Here is a 16646-nt window from a genome sequence, read left to right on the forward strand (position 1 = left end):
GGAGGCAGACTGTTGCAATAGCAACTGATGTTAACTGCAAAGAATGACAGGAACGAGCACAACGAACGCCTTTACACTTATTGCTAACTCCACAGAACTAATTCTGGGCTTTAATTTTATTGCAGCCAGCAAATATCAAAACACTGATATACAAATATGCTGTGAAGATGGAATGAAATTAAATCCCATGAAGTTTTCTTGTGCAAAGAGGCTAACAAAGGTGGCTGGCTCCCCTGAATGCAGACGTGCCTTCCAGGACTGCTGTGAAAAAGCCACAGCCCTCAGAAAGCAGGCGAAGCAGGCGAAGCAGATGATCCGAGTGGGCTTGGCACGACGTAAAGAACAGTGGCATGCAACTGTCCACAGAAAAATACCCTTCATATAGTGGCAAGGGAGGGCCAAGGGGCATTTAATGCTGTGGGTCTGGGGAGGAAGTTTTCACATCAACATTTCAGTGAGCCCCGGTGTAGTGCAGCACCCACGTGCCATTGCATCTTCAGAACTGTACACTGTGAAGGTGGGAGTGGGATGAGGTGACTTCTTGGGGTGAGAAAAGGCAGGAATTGCTTTAGCCACTGTTGAGCCCAGAACAGCCTTATGGAGGAGCTGTTGGTCCCTGCCCACAACCCAGGAGGCTGCAGACAGTGGGGCAGAGAAGTGGGTGGTTGCCTGCATTCAGGGCTCTGAGTGATTCCCAGATTCATGACTATTTTAGTAGTGGTACTACTGTTGTTACGCCCAAGTACCTCCAAAACACAACCTCGTGAGAAGAGGCCACTTCAGCCAGGGGCAATTTTGTCTTTCTTCCTTTCTTCTCCCCAAAGTTTATCTGATCACACAAGAGCTCGTGTTACAAAAAAAAATAATATATAAATGACCCTGTTCTGCGTGTAATTTCTGCTACCGTTTTTCTTAGAGTTCCCCTTTCATGCTCTTGTCTGTCACAGATATAAGACAGTGGTAACATCTTTGCTATGCATTACTAAAGGGGAATGTTTTCTTGTTTGGTAGTGTATAGTTATTTAACTTGGAAAGAATTATCCTGTTGTTCAATGACAATCTTTAGTCATCGCTCCTCTTTTTTCAGCATTTTTGATTTTTAATACACAAGATGAAACCCAAATGAAGTCTTTTCATTCAGAGTAGTTTTCATTCTGCTTTCACTTTGACAAACTGATTCCCTGCAAGTAGCCAAAAGTCAGTAGCCAAAAACTTCAGAATAGAAACCCCACTCTTTTTTTACAGACTATGATGACCATGAAGAAATGTTTGATGAAAGCTCTGTCAACTTGCGCAGTTATTTTCCCGAGAGCTGGTGGTGGAATTTTGAAGAAGTGAAAAAGCCCGGAAAACATAGGTAGTGCATTACTTCATTAGTTGAATATGTCTGAATTTGTAGAGTAAAATCTATGTAAGTACCAGCTTTATGTGTTATCTGATACAGAGGACTTCAGAATATTTGCAAGTACTTTGTCTCCACAAATGGGAATACTTTTTCCCTTACAATACTCAAACTTCAGCAAATTATAATGTTTATGTTTTATACATCCTTCCTAATACATTCTATTTTCTGTTTCTTAGTGTGGAAAACTTTGTTCCTGACTCTATAACTACCTGGGAAGTTCAAGCCATAAGCATATCTCCCCATAAAGGTACAAGTATTGGATATTTTATTGGGTTTCGTTGTACAGATAAATAAAAAATACGTATTTCTTTAAAACACAGATACAATATTATGCTGACATAGTGAGACAATTGTACTGAGGAACACAAAGTGTTCTGATCGTTACATTTACTCTTCTCTTTTATGTCTTACTAAAGCCCAGCTAGAATTTAAGGGATAGATACATATTTACAAAAACGACATGAAGTGGGCTCTGGAGGATGGATTTATACAATCAAACCTGTCTCTTATTCTTTCCAATCTATAAAACATCTCATTTTAGCTTCCACATGGCCAGGAAGCCACAAGAAAGGTAGCTTTTATTTTGATATTTTTGGGAGCAAGTTCTGGCCATCTCAGAGAACCACAAAGGTCTGTGGTCTCTAGAAAGTCAGAGGAGAGAAGAACAGAGGATTAGCAAGGGCTGGACACCAGAGACCCCAGGTTCCCAGGTGCTGCTCTCTGGGATCTCCTGGGGGTTGACCAGGACCATGCAGGAGGGATGAAGGGTCCGCCTGGTACAACTCACGCCCTTCAGAAAGGGAGGCTTATCCAGGAGTGCAGTGATGGCCATGGAGTTCAGTTAAAGAAACCAAGGAAAGGTCATTGTGTTTAAAAAATGGCCTTCGCAAGAAAGCTTGGTCACATTTCCCTCACAAAAGCTACACACACTCCTGCCAAATTTTACCTATCAAAAACCATGGCAGTGACTCCAGAGGGCAAGGCATCTGCCCCTGAGACAGATCTCTAGTACAGGTGAGTTGAAATGTTTTCTGCATGTGCCTGTGTCCCTCTCCCACTCTTGACCTTGGAGGAGCCCAAGCAATGAGTTTGATTAGACATTTAACTTTTTATCAGCTGATGTTAAGTGTGTAATTCTCAACTCTGTTTGTGTTTTTTGTTTTGCTTTTTTTTCTCATCCCAGGGTTTTGCATAGCTGAACCCCACACCTTTGCAGTTTTCAAAGACTTTTTTGTGTCCCTGAGATTACCATACTCAGTCAGACGACAAGAACAACTGGAAATAAAAGCAGTGATTTACAACTATCAGTCCACTGATTTTCAGGTAGTATTACCACCAACTGCTGTGCTATACACATCTATCTAGCTAGATGTATAGCTATGGAATAACTTAATGTAAGCAACCCAGCCACCTTGCAGTGCCCTCCTATAGCCCAGACATTGTGCTCCCATTTGGAAAGCGTCCCCAAGAACAGGATCAAGTTCTACCTGCTAATCAAACTTACTGCATAAAATAGATTTTATTTGCCATATTACACAGTCAAATTCCTTGTCTTTGGGTATGTCTTCTCCCCCTTCGTTGAAGCAACCAGCTACTTTTTTGCTGCCTGCCAATCTGGGCGACCGCAGATGGTACACAAGATCCAGAGGCAAATTACGAGCACATAATCCAATGTTAGCCACAAAATTCATTGTGCACATAAAGCAAAGGCACTTTTTGCCTGCAGGTGATACCTATCCAGCCCTGCATATGGCCACAGTTGTCACTGGACTTGGGGCCTCCATTATCCTCAGACTGACGTTGCTCTTTTTTTATCCCTTCCCATCTCTCAGCCAGATGAACCACATCTCCCTGTGGTTCAGGCATAGGCCAAAACTATACTGCAGATTCAGTGTAAAGAAGGGATACTAGCTGATTTACTTTCACAGCCTTAGTCAGCATAGGTGAATGTTAACAGACTGTAGGGTCATAGAACAATTTAGGCTGGAAGGGACCTCCAGAGGTCTCTAGTCCAACCTGCTGCTCAGTTAGAGCAGGTTGTTCAGGGCCTTGTGCAGTGAGATATTAAATATCTTTAAGGAAGGAGATTCCACAAACTCTTTGGACAATCTGTGCCAGTATTTCATCACTTCTTAGTGAAAAAGTTCTCCCATTTTATAAATGGAAAATAGAATTCAGGGGAGTGAAGTGAAAACCACTTTCTGTCTTTGCAAACTGCCTGCACTGCTCTTTCCTTTTTAAGCAAAAGCTAATCTCCTGTTATACTTGTTTCTCATTTCCCATTCTTATCCAGACATGGTGGACCTGGAATGTATTTCCTGTGCAGTGATGCACTAAGCCTGATCACAGGCATTGCTTTGTCCCTGCAGGTTACAGTGACAATGGACGCAGTAAGTGAGCTGTGCACTGCAGAGGCGACAGAGAAGGCTGTGCAGCAGAAGCTGGTGGCTAAAGGAAACTCTGCAACACCAGCCTACTTCTCGGTTGTCCCTCTGACTGTGGGAGAAATTCCAATTACTATTACTGTTTTTGACAGAGTTTCTGGGCACGGTGACAGCATTAGGAAGATCCTCAATGTTGTGGTAGGTATAACTAGTTGCGGGCAGACACTTCACGAATATGTGTTTCTCCTCAAACATACCTTCACTGTGTGTGGAGCTCTTGTGGAAGGAGTAAAATAATTGAAACAAAGCTGAAAGCAATCTCCGGAAACCTGTTTCTCAGCAAGGACTGAGCTATAGCATGGGGAAGAAATTTAACCCTGTAGTGGCTTGTGTGTAGTGTATATGGAAAGGATTGCTCCCTATGGCAAAAAAGTATCCTTCTAACCATGACATAGCAACCACTTCCTTCATGCAGTTAGTGCCCATCTTACAACCTTTAACTTCTAAGTTAACTGCTTCATCAATATTTATAAAAATTATTTTTTCCTTATGAAGCCAAAATGGAAGATGTCCATCTAGCAATATTTGAGAAGGCAATACTCTCTGCTGGTCATAAAGCTAAACCCCATTTTATTCTTTTTAGTTAATGGATCTTCAGTCTTAACAATTGCATAGGTAAAACACATGCAGGCGAAGATGTTGTATTGATTATTTAATACCTTAGTTCTCTTTCAAAATTAGGAAAAGGAGGAGCCTTTTAGAAAAGATTACTTTTCAAGAGTCAACATTGATTGGCACAGACCCATTACAGCACCCGAGTAACCCACTGAGGACTACTTTCAATCCAATGAAAAAGTGCAAAATATAAATGAATCTTTGCACCATTGATGTCAGGGAATAGCCATGTAGGTAAAGACAAAACATGGGATGCTGGGAATCTGCTGTTGTTACAGGCCATAACTTTTCTGGAGATAGACACAGTCTCGTCTCAGAGCTCAATGCTACACCAAAACACTAAAAGGGTCTGTAAGAATAGTCTTATTAAAATAGAAACTGTAGGAAGAGGGATGTGTGGAAATCAGAAAAAAAAATAATTTTAAGCTTTATCAACAAGATGAACTCAGAAATTGGTGGATTTCATAGTTGAGAGGTTTATAAAAGAGAGTCCCACTGTAAAATTGACTTGGACATCTTATAAAGCTGAGAACAAACTTTATTTAATTCCTCTATTTAAAGTTTAATTTTTCTGGGGTAGTCTTGGCTAAAAGAATTTCACCCAGGGAAATATGTCAATAATAACGAAAAAAAGTCAGTAGAGTTCATTGGCATTTCAGCTGGGAGACTGAAAATCGATTCGAAGCTTCAGTTTTACCTGGAGAGAAATCTCACTCCAAAATAACTTATTTCTGCCACCTGCTGGTCTAGTGCAAGGGCGGAGATCGCAGCTTCCATGCAGCTTAATTTCAGGTGAGAGCGCTTGCAAAACTTTTGACTTTTTTTTCCTCAATTGTACAGGCTGAAGGTGTTCTACAAAGAGAAGAAGAGACCATTTTTATTAACAGTGCCTGTAAGTTACACGACAGAACTAGATACAGATGAGGTTTGGGGTAGGGAGGGTGTGTGTGTAAAGCCTGATGTAAATATCTGATGGGTGATGTGAAATACTTCTTAATATATGAATGTTGCCTTGGTTGACCAGAACATGTCACAGATCTCTTCATCCAATACATAGCAATAGACTCTGGAAAGAAAAATAATTTAATTTTGAATGTTTAGAATGGCTTTGTATTACTTCTGAGTTTCAAGATAGCATTCTTTAAATATTAGGTAGGCATGTATTTCATTTGCTAAAGGGTCTTAAAGCCTCATTTCAAGTCAAAAAATATCGCTTATGATTGAAAATTAAATCAATTTAAGAAAAGTAAGCATATTTCTTTTCATAAATTTCCATTTAACCTTTCTGATTACATTTCTGCCATAATTGCCATCAAATGTGAGATGTTTAATGAAAAGCATGTTCTAAAATCACACTGGATTTTTTTTATGTTTAAAGGGTCTGGATGTAGATCTCTATTTACTATTTATTTGCAGTGAAGTCCCATACACTGGACCTGAACAGACCAGCTGATATGATACCAGGTTCTGATAGTCACGTGTTTGTTAGCCTGAAAGGTAAGTGTAATTTTCCGTCAATAACTTCTGAATAGGTGACAAGACATACACCCCTGTGTGCTGCTCACTCCTGGATGTCAAGTCTCCACTCACTCTATTTTTTTCTGCTATGACTCATATGCTCTGTGCTACATGCCCAGGTTATAAAACAAAACAGCCCCAAGGCTGATTCAATATCTTTCCTCTTTCTAATTACTACTTCGCACTTCTATTAGATATAATAGCTTTATAGGGTCAACCCTGCCTCACTGTGCCCAGGCTAACTTTATGGGAAGGCCAGAGAAGGAAGAGTTCACCTTCTCTAATAACTCCACATTGCATGTAAGTCTGTAGAAATCTGCTTTAGCCTTCATAAATAAGAATGTCAGACTCTGATATGTAAGTTCTGTTTTTCTAAAGAGAAGATATATACAATCTTATATTCATTTAATCAAATAGTTGTATACATATATATACTCAAGTATATGTATTTTTAAAAAATCTAGCAAGTACTGTTATTAATGATAAAAACATTTTTTTCACAGACAATGTAAACTAATGCATACTTAAAACAAAGCATTCCATTTGAAATCCCTCTTCTAAAGTATGGGGTTGCTTGAATTCATCAAATGAGAAAATTGTAGAGAGGAAAAAAAAACAAACCCCCCTGCACAAAATGTTTGGCACGATTAAGGCATGATCTTTTTGCCCTCTGTGGGAGGATTAGGTCTGGTTTGACAAGACTTTACCAGCCCAAACCTGAAGCACCGGTCTTTCCCCCTGTCCTTGCTTCCCTGCCTCCAGAGCCTCAGGACTCTTTCTTCTTCACTGCCCTAGCCTCCTTTCTGAAGCTTTCTCAGGGCTTGGCACCTCATCCTTGTTCTTCTCCAGCTTTACAAAGTCTTAAGAAGCTGAAAACAGTGTTTAATAATCAGAAGTATGAGGCCATGCTGGAATGTCAACCTATAGTTACTATCACCTTTCTTCACGTTATACTAACCAGCTTTAAATACGGTACATACTGTGGCTTGTGTTTTTACAACAGGGAATATTATGGACGAGTCTGTTGAAAATTGTCTTAGCCTCACTGGAGTTGAGAAACTTATTCAAGTGCCCACAGGCTGTGCAGAGCAAACAATGGTGAAAATGGCCCCTGCGGTCTACGCTATTGAGTACTTGGATGCCAGTGAGCAGTGGGTGAACTTTAATCCTGAACGGAAGCAGGAAGCCATTAACATGATTGAAAAAGGTATGCAGGAAAAAGAAAGAAAAAAAAGAAGAAAAAACCCAAAAAACAAAACCAAACCAAAACCAAAGACCAATCCACATGGTCTTTGTTATCCTTTTGCACTGCACACTAATCGTTGCTATTTGCCAAAGGAGCGAGTATTGTCTTGACACAGCCGTGCAGAAATGCCTCTGACAATCTGCAGACAGACAGAGAACTGGTGAGGAGGATTTAGGAGACTAATTGCTTACATCTGACATTGTACGGGACTGACATTCCCAGTTCACCCTCTCTCTTGCCTGATTTAGAAGCAGAAAGTAAAATCTGAGCTGATCAATGTTGCTCTTCAGAGTAAATGGGCAGCAAAGGCCAGTTGTTCATTTCCTCCTAACGCAGATATGCAAAGTAGAGTAATAATGTCCTAAAAATGCTTATTTCTCCTCATAGTTCCTAGACAGTGCTTAGGATGGCCAGCTGGGATGTAGACATCTCTGCTGGAGATGTCTGTAGTTGGCAAGAGGTGTATCACTAAGGAAACTCCCAATGGTAATCATGATATTGACACTCTCTCCTCCACATTCCTATATTCATTACATGAGCTAGAATGACTCCAACAGCCTTGGACCAACCCAGGGAGTGAGTTCCCTTAGGGAGAGGAGAGCTGCGAGGCTGCTTCTTAAAAAGCCCACTCCAAGATGTGGCCCAAACCTGGCGTTAGATGTCCAGCAAAGCCAGTGCTGCAGCACAGAAGTGGAGGTGGTCCAGCTCACAGGCACTAACACAGAGCCCAAGAGTTACCAGTGCTGTAGCAGGCGCAGCTGACCTTTCTGACTGTAGTGGTGTGTGCATGGCGTAAAGCAATGTAATGCACCTGTCTTCACGATTGTCAGACAACGTGACACACATTTCCTCAGTGAACAGTAAGGGTATAAATATTTAAAACATGCTACCAGTTGCTGAATTGGAAGTCTTTGCCTATTTGTCTAAAATTGCCTCAAGTGACATGAGATCCTGCTGACAAGTATTTGGTGTTATCAGCAGCATTTAGTGCCTGTATTATGCTTTTATCAATTCTTATCGAAGTTCACCAGGATAGAAAATGAGTTGTGTGGCTATGGTATAGACTTTGTCAAGATAATAGCAGTCAAGTACAGAGGCCACAACTCATGATTTCTAAGCCTATGTCTGACCGAAGAGATACGGTCTTGTATATTTTTTGATTCCATGCACCATAAAGTCAATGGTTTGAAAAGTTGTCAGCAATGGGAAATACCTTTCCCAAGATTCATTATACAGAAAATGCTTTGTAACTAGATACCCGCAGTTTTCAGGTTATTGTCATGGCTCAATTAAGTCAAACAAGACAGATTGCCTTCTAAGCCTAGTGCTTTTTCTGTGCCAAAAGCCTGCTGACCCAGTCACTTCCTCCTGAATGTACCCATCAACGCCTCCATCTACTCTTCCACTAGTCAATACCAAACATGTACACGTTAATACAAGTGATGTATGAAAATGCCCAAGAAATATGTGTATTCTCTGAACAGTTATGTGCTGTCCCATTCACACAGGTTATACTAGACTGCTTGAGTTTCAGAAGGTGGATGGTTCCTATGGAGCATTTAAAAAAACCCCTAGTAGCGTATGGTAAGTGTATATTTCACACTTCTGATTTTTGTTTAGGTTTTTTGTTTGTTTGTTTATTTGTTTCTCAGATACCTCTAGTTCATTTGATGCATCAGGAGTTTTTTTTGGGGAGATGGATTTTCAAAATCTGGTGGGTATGGTGTTGCCTATGTGATTTTGTCATGGATGTCAGCCATGTAAGTCTCTGAGCACGTTTAGTCCTTGATGAAGGAGATTTATAGCGGGCCACTGATTGTTTTGCATTTGCCACAGAGTAGAAATGTTAATGCTGATGTTGAATGATGTCTCACTAATTCCAGTGCACTGTATTGAATATGAATCCATGTACAAAATTAGTATGTTTCTTTTCCTGTCAATATACTCTTCTATAAATATATGCCAGCACAAGTTTGGATTTTTTTTTTTTTTTTTTTGTGCAGGTTAACTGCATTTGTTGTTAAGGTACTCACAAGGAGCAGAGAATACATTAGTATCCAAGACAGTCACATACGCAATTCAATTTCCTACTTGATTAATCAACAGCAGGCAGATGATTCGTTCCATGACTATCACCCAGTATTTGACAGGAAAATGCAGGTAGGTCATCTGTATTTAGAAGAATCTTTTGCACATTTAGGGCTCCTAGGGATTGGAAGGAATATCGTGAGTTGTTGAGTACCAAGAAATGTATGTAAAGAAAAGAAATCTGTGTTGTAAAATGAATTTGTTAAAAGGTCTGTTAAGGTCAGAGATGCATAGTTAGCACTTGACCACCTTCATCTTTTCACCCAGTCTTAGATAATTTTGCAGCTGACCTATGCCTCTAGAGCACTTGGAGAATTAATTCTGAGTGATCTTATACAAAAAAAAAAGTATTAATTTTATTAATGATCTTTATCAAATCACTAGTGAGGCTTTTACCCTAAGAAGCAGCTCAAGAACCGGCCAAAAAAGTTTTCTGACCTGTGTTCATTCTGAGATACTTCTATTTCACATTTGCTTCAGGAGCTGTGCGTGATAACTTTGTACAGAGACTTCAGTCTTCACAAGCAAACAACCTAGCTTCTCCTAATGATAAACATTTGGGGCTGAGTGAAGGAGAAAGTTGTTATCAGAGGTTGTTGATGATCCTAAGGTTATTGTTAAAGTAGAGCATGAGCCAAAAAAAAAAAAAAATCACAAAGAAGAATAGGAATGAAAATGCAGACCTTCAGGGAAAAAAGCTGAGTACACTTTGTAGTTTAGTTTATCAAGATGAGGAATAAGAACTTATCTAGTAATGGTTTATAAATACCTTTACAGGAGAAAAGTTCTATGTGCTAGAGGGCTCTTTAGACTATAGGGAGTAGCAGAGAAACAAAAGAACCAATCTACTAGCACTTGGAAATTGAAGCTATGAATATTCTAATGAGAAACCGTAGGTTTTTAACTATAAGTTAATAGAACTAAATATTTGATTACCAGCTGAAGGATGTAGTGGTTTCCTAATCTCTTAACATAGTATGATGCAAACTGCCATTGTAGAAGATATACTTTAGGTGGACGCAAGTTAGTGAGCAAAATTAAGGGTAAAACTACATAGTCTGTGGTCAGATGAAGGTCCTTGACTTCATGAAAAGTAATTTTCTAAACTTATTCATAGGAATATACATGTACATTTAACTTTTCCTTTTCATGTTTAATCTTTCAGGGTGGCATTGGGTTAGCAGAAGAGGATTTGGCTTTGACAGCTTTTGTAACGATAGCACTGCAACAGACTTTACAGGTCTACAAGTCACCTGATGTGGTAGGAAGCCTGTCTATCTTTAAGTCTAAAGGCTATTACATGATGGCATGTCCACCCTATTATCTGCAAGTACTGCAAAGGAGGAGGTAAAAGTCTGTTTATATTTGTGGTGGATAGGAAAAGATGCCACGGCCTAATGTATGACAAGGTGTTTCAGGCTATGCAGTCTATCATCAATGGCTTTAATCACTAAGCAAAAATTATTTAAAAATGTCTCTCTACTCACTACAGTGAAGTATTCTAATTTCCTAGTACTACAGTGGTAACAGTTAATAGGACTGACTGACCTTTTCACATGGATCCATTCTGTTTTCACAGGTACAAGCGATTAGAGGAGCAGTGGCTTACATGAAAAAACAACTCTCAAGAAATACCAACTGTTATTCTATAGCCATCACTGCTTATAGTCTGACGCTTGTGCAATCTGATAGTGAAGAAGCCCGGTTTGCAAAAGAAAAATTAAGAGGCTGTTCTATTTTTGATGCAGGTACTGGTAACCATTTTTCCAAATTCAGTTAGAAGGCACTTTGCCTAATTGAAGCACTTTGAGCACTCTTATATGAACAAAACAAATTCAAGTAAATTATGACAATTTAATTTTATAGAAGCATATCTGTATATGTGCAATGTACTTAATTATTTAAATTAAGTAAATATTTTAATGCTGAAAATTTAATATATAATTTGGTTAATTAATATCTAATTAATTATTATCACTATAAAGTAACAGCTTTGTGGAGTTTGGATCGTGATCTTATCAGCTGTTAGAATTGGAACAAAACTATGGTAAATAGCCATTTAACTTCTTTGCTTCCCTTGCTGCCTACCAAAGTTTCCACATCCCTAAAGTGCATTAAAAATAAAAAGTCCAAGCTAGCTGAGAAAGAAACTTTTGATGGGTAAATAGGAACGAACAACTACATATGGGAGTAGTCCAGGCTGGTTTTGTGATCAAGAGGGAAGGTGCCTTTTCCAGCCCACCTGCTTTCAAAGCCCCCTGCCAGTTCCAAGTGCTTTGTTCCAGCTCCACATCAATCACATCTTTCCCCCAACCCAGTGTGTGGCCATGGTCAATGCTAAGTCAGCTGGTTGTGTGGCTGCACTGCCACATTATTAATTTCTCCCGATTTGTTTGATAAATAAGTTATAGGTTAATAGCCATAGTTTAAGCATAGAGAATATGCTTCTCCTTAATCATGGCTGAACTTATAGGCATAATTAATACTTTTCTCTCTTGGGGACCACCAGGCACAATGATACCACTCCATCAGATGGACATGGCTGTGCAATGGGATCATTAGACTACGATGGTTGTATAAGTCAAAATTGAAAATTGTGGTTTTCATTTTCCATTATCTCTGCTTCCCAACTGATTTGTTGCTCTCATGACAACATCTGTGTCTTGTGGTTCCTCAGCACTATGACATGAAATATCTACTGTGTAGAACAATAGTCTTTTTTGGAAAATGTCTTTACCAAGGGGATTCAAGACTGAGTTATTCTTGCAGCAAAGCAGCAGCGCTCCTGGGGAAATGGCAACAATGCAGTCTCAGTGGAAACCACTGCTTATGCATTGCTTCAAACTTTGCTCCTGGAAGACATAGAGTACGCAAGGCCAATTGCTACATGGCTGACAGAAAAAAGGAACTACGGTGGAGGATACTGCTCTACACAGGTGCCTGACCAACAGTCTGGGTAGAGCTTCAGGGGGAGGGAAGAAAATGGAAACCCCATAAAAGCTTACTACTTCAGATTTGAAAGCATCAGAACAGTTAATGTTGAACTTCTGCGATGTAAGAAGCACTAAAGATTTTGGCTCATTAATGAAAAATGTGCCCAAATAAAATGGTTATAAGCCAGCAAGGATTGTTTGTGTTTATGAAAACTTATTATAATCGAAGGTCAGAGCTGCAGTGGTTTTAGGATTTTAATGCTAAAAGAAGCTGGGAAATTAATGGAATAGTCCATACAGTTAGGAATAGGCAGATACAGGAGAACTACAAAGCAGCAAAAAAAGATAAAACTGAAGAATAGCTCCAGGTGACCGATCATGTCATCTTACATATTGTTGAAATATCCTGTCATAATTGTTAGGTTTTTTGTATTTCTTTCTCACCTAGGACACAGTGGTGGCCTTGGAAGCTCTGTCAGCCTATAGCATACAGACATTGAACACTGCTTCCACAAACCTGACTGTACAACTGGGAACACCTGGAAGACAAAAAGACTTCAGTATTACTCTGACTGGTACTGATGACGCGGTTCAGAAGCAGCTAGAGGTACACAACCATCCATTGTTTCAGGCTTTGTTTCTTCAAACAGGACAAACATTGCATCATCCGGCCAAGGTTTTCTCATGTTAACCAAACATGACGTAGCTGGTTTATAGTATTTTTCTAATAATTTAATCTCTAAAACAAAATAATCTTTTTAAAGAAAAAAAAAAAAAAACCACAACAGATGCTTAGCAGTACACTTTAGAGGTGCTTTTGTGCCTCTTCAGGGACTTTGGTGACAGGAGTCTCCCCCAGTAGTGAATAACAGCCAGGACCCCGAATCTTGCTAAGGAATTAGAAAGAAGGGAAATATTTCCCAGTGTGTTTGGGACCTGTGAAAATGTCAAGTCCAAACTGCAGAGGAGAGAGTGAAGTTGGGAAAATATGTATCCTGGGCCCCAGAATGGCAGAGTAAGATGCACCAGCCCAGCACATTAAAAGTCTTCTGAGACCTGAGGTTTTGTAACTCCTCCCGTAGCTAAAGGTTTTCCCTACCCCAGTTCGGAGAGGTAAAGGCACAGAATACTGTCAAGATCACAGGAAAACAATAAATCAAATGCTGAGCAAAGACTAAATCTCTTTTTCTTTCCCTCCCCCTCCTTGGTTTCCAGTTTGAACTTGGAAGAAAACTTGAAGTGTCTGTACACGGCAGAGGAAATGGGACAATGAGTGTAAGCTATAAATCAGAAAATCAGAGTCCAACTGGACTTTTTTTAATCCTTTTTTGAAAACAGTGAGAAATCATTTACCATGCCTTCATCCTTTGTGTTCCTACCCCCAGATTTCTGAAATTTGAGGCCTACAGACTGCCCTGGTGGGTAGTCAATTTTTCCTGGGTTTAACTTTAAGTCCATGAAATGTCAGTGCTGATAGAAGCAGCTGGAGTTTGTAAGACTGCTTTGTGGTTGGGAATGGAGAGTTACCTCTAAGGTCCCTCACCATTTATGATTTGCACATGGGACTTCTCCTGCTTGTACCCATGACCCCTATGCAACTGGAGTTTGTGCCTCTGGGAGACCGGTGTTGCTCTCCACACACTCATGTGCCATCAGCATTTGCTGAATTCCTGTATGTATAAATCCCTTGTCATTTAAATGATGGTTTCAGTAGTTTGCCGTTTGTGTGCTCATCTTAGATATTGAAAGTGTACCAGTCTTCTGAGCTGAAGAACAACATGTGCAATGATTTGACTTTGACGGTGGAAATGGAAGGGAGCATTAAGTATGCCGGTGAGTGAGAAGGGAAGTGGCTGGGTCTCAAAGGTGGCAGGTTTGGCCAGCTGCTAATGATACTTAATGGCTTTCCAGCCTTGGAAAGCGGGAATAGATGAATGAAACAAGGCAAGAGAGAGGCCTTTGAACTCTGCCCAGCTATTGTTTCATTCAGCTCATTAATATTTTTGAATAGTTTAATGACTATTCAAGTGACTGTAGGTACAGCGGGTACCTAACAGATACACAGGTACCATTAGTAACTCTGTTACTGGAGAGCAAGGTAAACTCCCTTCACGGTGTTCCTGGCTGCCATAAGGGGAAAGCCCAGCTCAATTACCTGGCTAATAAGGGACCTACTATGTGTCCTTAAAAATTCTTTGGGACAGATCTGCCACAGGTTTTTCATGCGAGCGAGACTGTGTTTTCCATCCCCCAAAGTGTGCATTCATCACCCTCTCTGCTGATGTCTGTTTGAATACCCAACTTTTGGAAGCAGGGATTGTCCTTTACATATTTATGCACAGCCTAAACCCCATTCTTAGCTAGATCTGTTGGTTGTTCTTACTATAATTAACTCTAAAATGTTAACTCTGAATGAATTAGAAATACTGCAGTGGTGTACCACAAACTTTCATAAAATCCATAGATGGCATGACTACCCACTGGTACTTACCAACATACAAAAAAAAGATAAATTCCCAAATTTACAAATGAGGGTAAAATGCCAAATTACCAAGTCCTCAGTCAAATCTGTGCATGGCTGATCATGTCTGTCATCTCCAGAAGCTGCATACTCTGACGAAATCGATGATTATGAGGAGATAATTGCTGCAGAAAAAAGCACATTTGAGCCACTGTCTGAAATAGAGTGGTTTGATATCCACAGCAGAAGGAAAAGGGATGTGGTCTCTCCCAATAAAGCAGAATTGCTGCAGTACAAAGTCTGTGTCAGGTAAGTCTGCAAGATCAGCTCTTCACTAGAAAATGCATTCTTTTTTGTTTGTAATTCTTCTCGGCCACCTTCCTTATATCCACAAGGTTGGCACACAGCCTGGTGATCTTCTCTGAGTATGCATACACTGTAAGCCTGCGAGCTCTGTACCATGGCAAGAGAAAAGGTTTCCACAGAATGTATTAGGTTTAGGTGGTTCGCACAGACCTCATACAGCTATTGCACATTCTGCCCCATCAAACTCTGGGCAGACTCTGAAGCACCTGGATGGCTAATGCTTTGAAAGGAGTCTTTCATTAAAGAAAGTAAATACAATTGGAACACAGTAACAACACATTTAGAGTTTCATTGCTTACTGGAGATACGCTATTACTTTCTTCATAGTCATGTTCTGGCCTCATAAAAAAGAAAAAAGTCTACTACTCTTGTGGGGAAGAGAGGAGGCAGAAGGGACATCTTGTTGTGATGATCAAGAAGCAGGCAAGGGTAGAGCTAGTGAGAAAGAAATCCTCCCATGCAGAATAATGCTGAAACTGCTTGTGCTCTCTTTCACAATCTGGCAAGGGTTGCAGATGCACAAAGTGGTGGCTGCCCAGAGTTCTCCTTCTAGAAAGGTGCTGGGTGGCAGAGGCAGGTCATGCTCCCCAACAGAATTTAGCCTTCCCACTGACTTCTGACAAAGCCTCCGAGGCAGTGGTCTTTATCCCCACTCCCAGGCAGCAGCATGAACAATAGCAGGGGAGGGCTGGAGCTACCCTAACTCCCAGATTTCACTCCCCCTAGTCAAACATGTATTCTGTGAATTGTGTGCTGGCTGAAGCACCATTTTCCCCACTAATTGCTCTGTAACATTTATCAACTATCATATCCACTGTTCTGCAGAATATTGCTGAGCGTTAGGGTGAAGTTTAAACAATAATGTGAGAAGCTCGCTTTCTTGTAGTTAAGACACAGGAGAAAAACTGAAGGTACTGCCTACATCATCATACTTCTTTCCCGCACCATGGTACCTCCCTTATGGGTAAAGGAGGGTGTCAAATTAAAAATTTCTGAAGTATCACTAAGTGTATGCAGAATATCTTATGGCAAGCCACCCTATGTGAGTGCAGAACAACTTCATTTTCCAGCAATGACACAACTACCTGATTTTTGAGAAGGTAGAAGCAGAAAAGACTGGAAGTCCAAAATATATGGCTAATAATGGATAGTTAGAGCAATGAGGACTTTTGTCTTGGACAGCAAAGGTGATGTAAACTTGACTTTCTCCATGAAGAATTTAGATGATAAACTCATTTCCTGTCTCCACTCTCCAGGTAATACAGAACAGACGCTTTGTCAGTGCTGTTTACCTTCCCTATCTTCAACAGTTTTTTTATGGTGGAATGAACTGCCCTTTGAAGGTGATTGCTTCTGCCTATAAAGCAAGCCTAGATGACAAGCTCAGGCAAGACAGCTGGGGTTTGGATCACCATTTGACTAGTTTAGATTACTAATTTTGCCTCATGATTCTTAATGAGGTTAGCAGCCAATTTTGAAATTAAAATCCACTTTGTTAAGTTAAATGGAGCGGAATGTTTTGTTTCACCATTAGCAAGCCTGAAGAGCCAAACTTTTCAAAGCAAGCTGG

At 40.2% G+C, this 16646-nt stretch overlaps 1 protein-coding gene across 1 annotated transcript in view; it reads left to right on the forward strand.

Annotated features, from left to right (window-relative positions):
• The window catches only part of LOC119142673 (complement C4-like), a 46525-nt gene that overhangs the window by 20479 nt on the left and 9400 nt on the right, over nt 1–16646 (forward strand). The window contains exons 17-33 of the mRNA XM_037375848.1: nt 126–335; nt 1246–1357; nt 1582–1652; nt 2589–2728; nt 3775–3987; nt 5305–5356; nt 5881–5961; nt 6986–7189; nt 8737–8812; nt 9232–9388; nt 10482–10577; nt 10896–11064; nt 12086–12252; nt 12698–12856; nt 13465–13524; nt 13989–14082; nt 14851–15019. Coding sequence (XP_037231745.1) covers nt 126–335; nt 1246–1357; nt 1582–1652; nt 2589–2728; nt 3775–3987; nt 5305–5356; nt 5881–5961; nt 6986–7189; nt 8737–8812; nt 9232–9388; nt 10482–10577; nt 10896–11064; nt 12086–12252; nt 12698–12856; nt 13465–13524; nt 13989–14082; nt 14851–15019 — 2230 coding nt within the window. The remainder of the gene's footprint in view (nt 1–125; nt 336–1245; nt 1358–1581; nt 1653–2588; nt 2729–3774; nt 3988–5304; nt 5357–5880; nt 5962–6985; nt 7190–8736; nt 8813–9231; nt 9389–10481; nt 10578–10895; nt 11065–12085; nt 12253–12697; nt 12857–13464; nt 13525–13988; nt 14083–14850; nt 15020–16646) is intronic.

The sequence above is a fragment of the Falco rusticolus genome, chromosome 2, assembly GCF_015220075.1.
Source record: "Falco rusticolus isolate bFalRus1 chromosome 2, bFalRus1.pri, whole genome shotgun sequence".
NCBI lineage: Eukaryota > Metazoa > Chordata > Aves > Falconiformes > Falconidae > Falco > Falco rusticolus.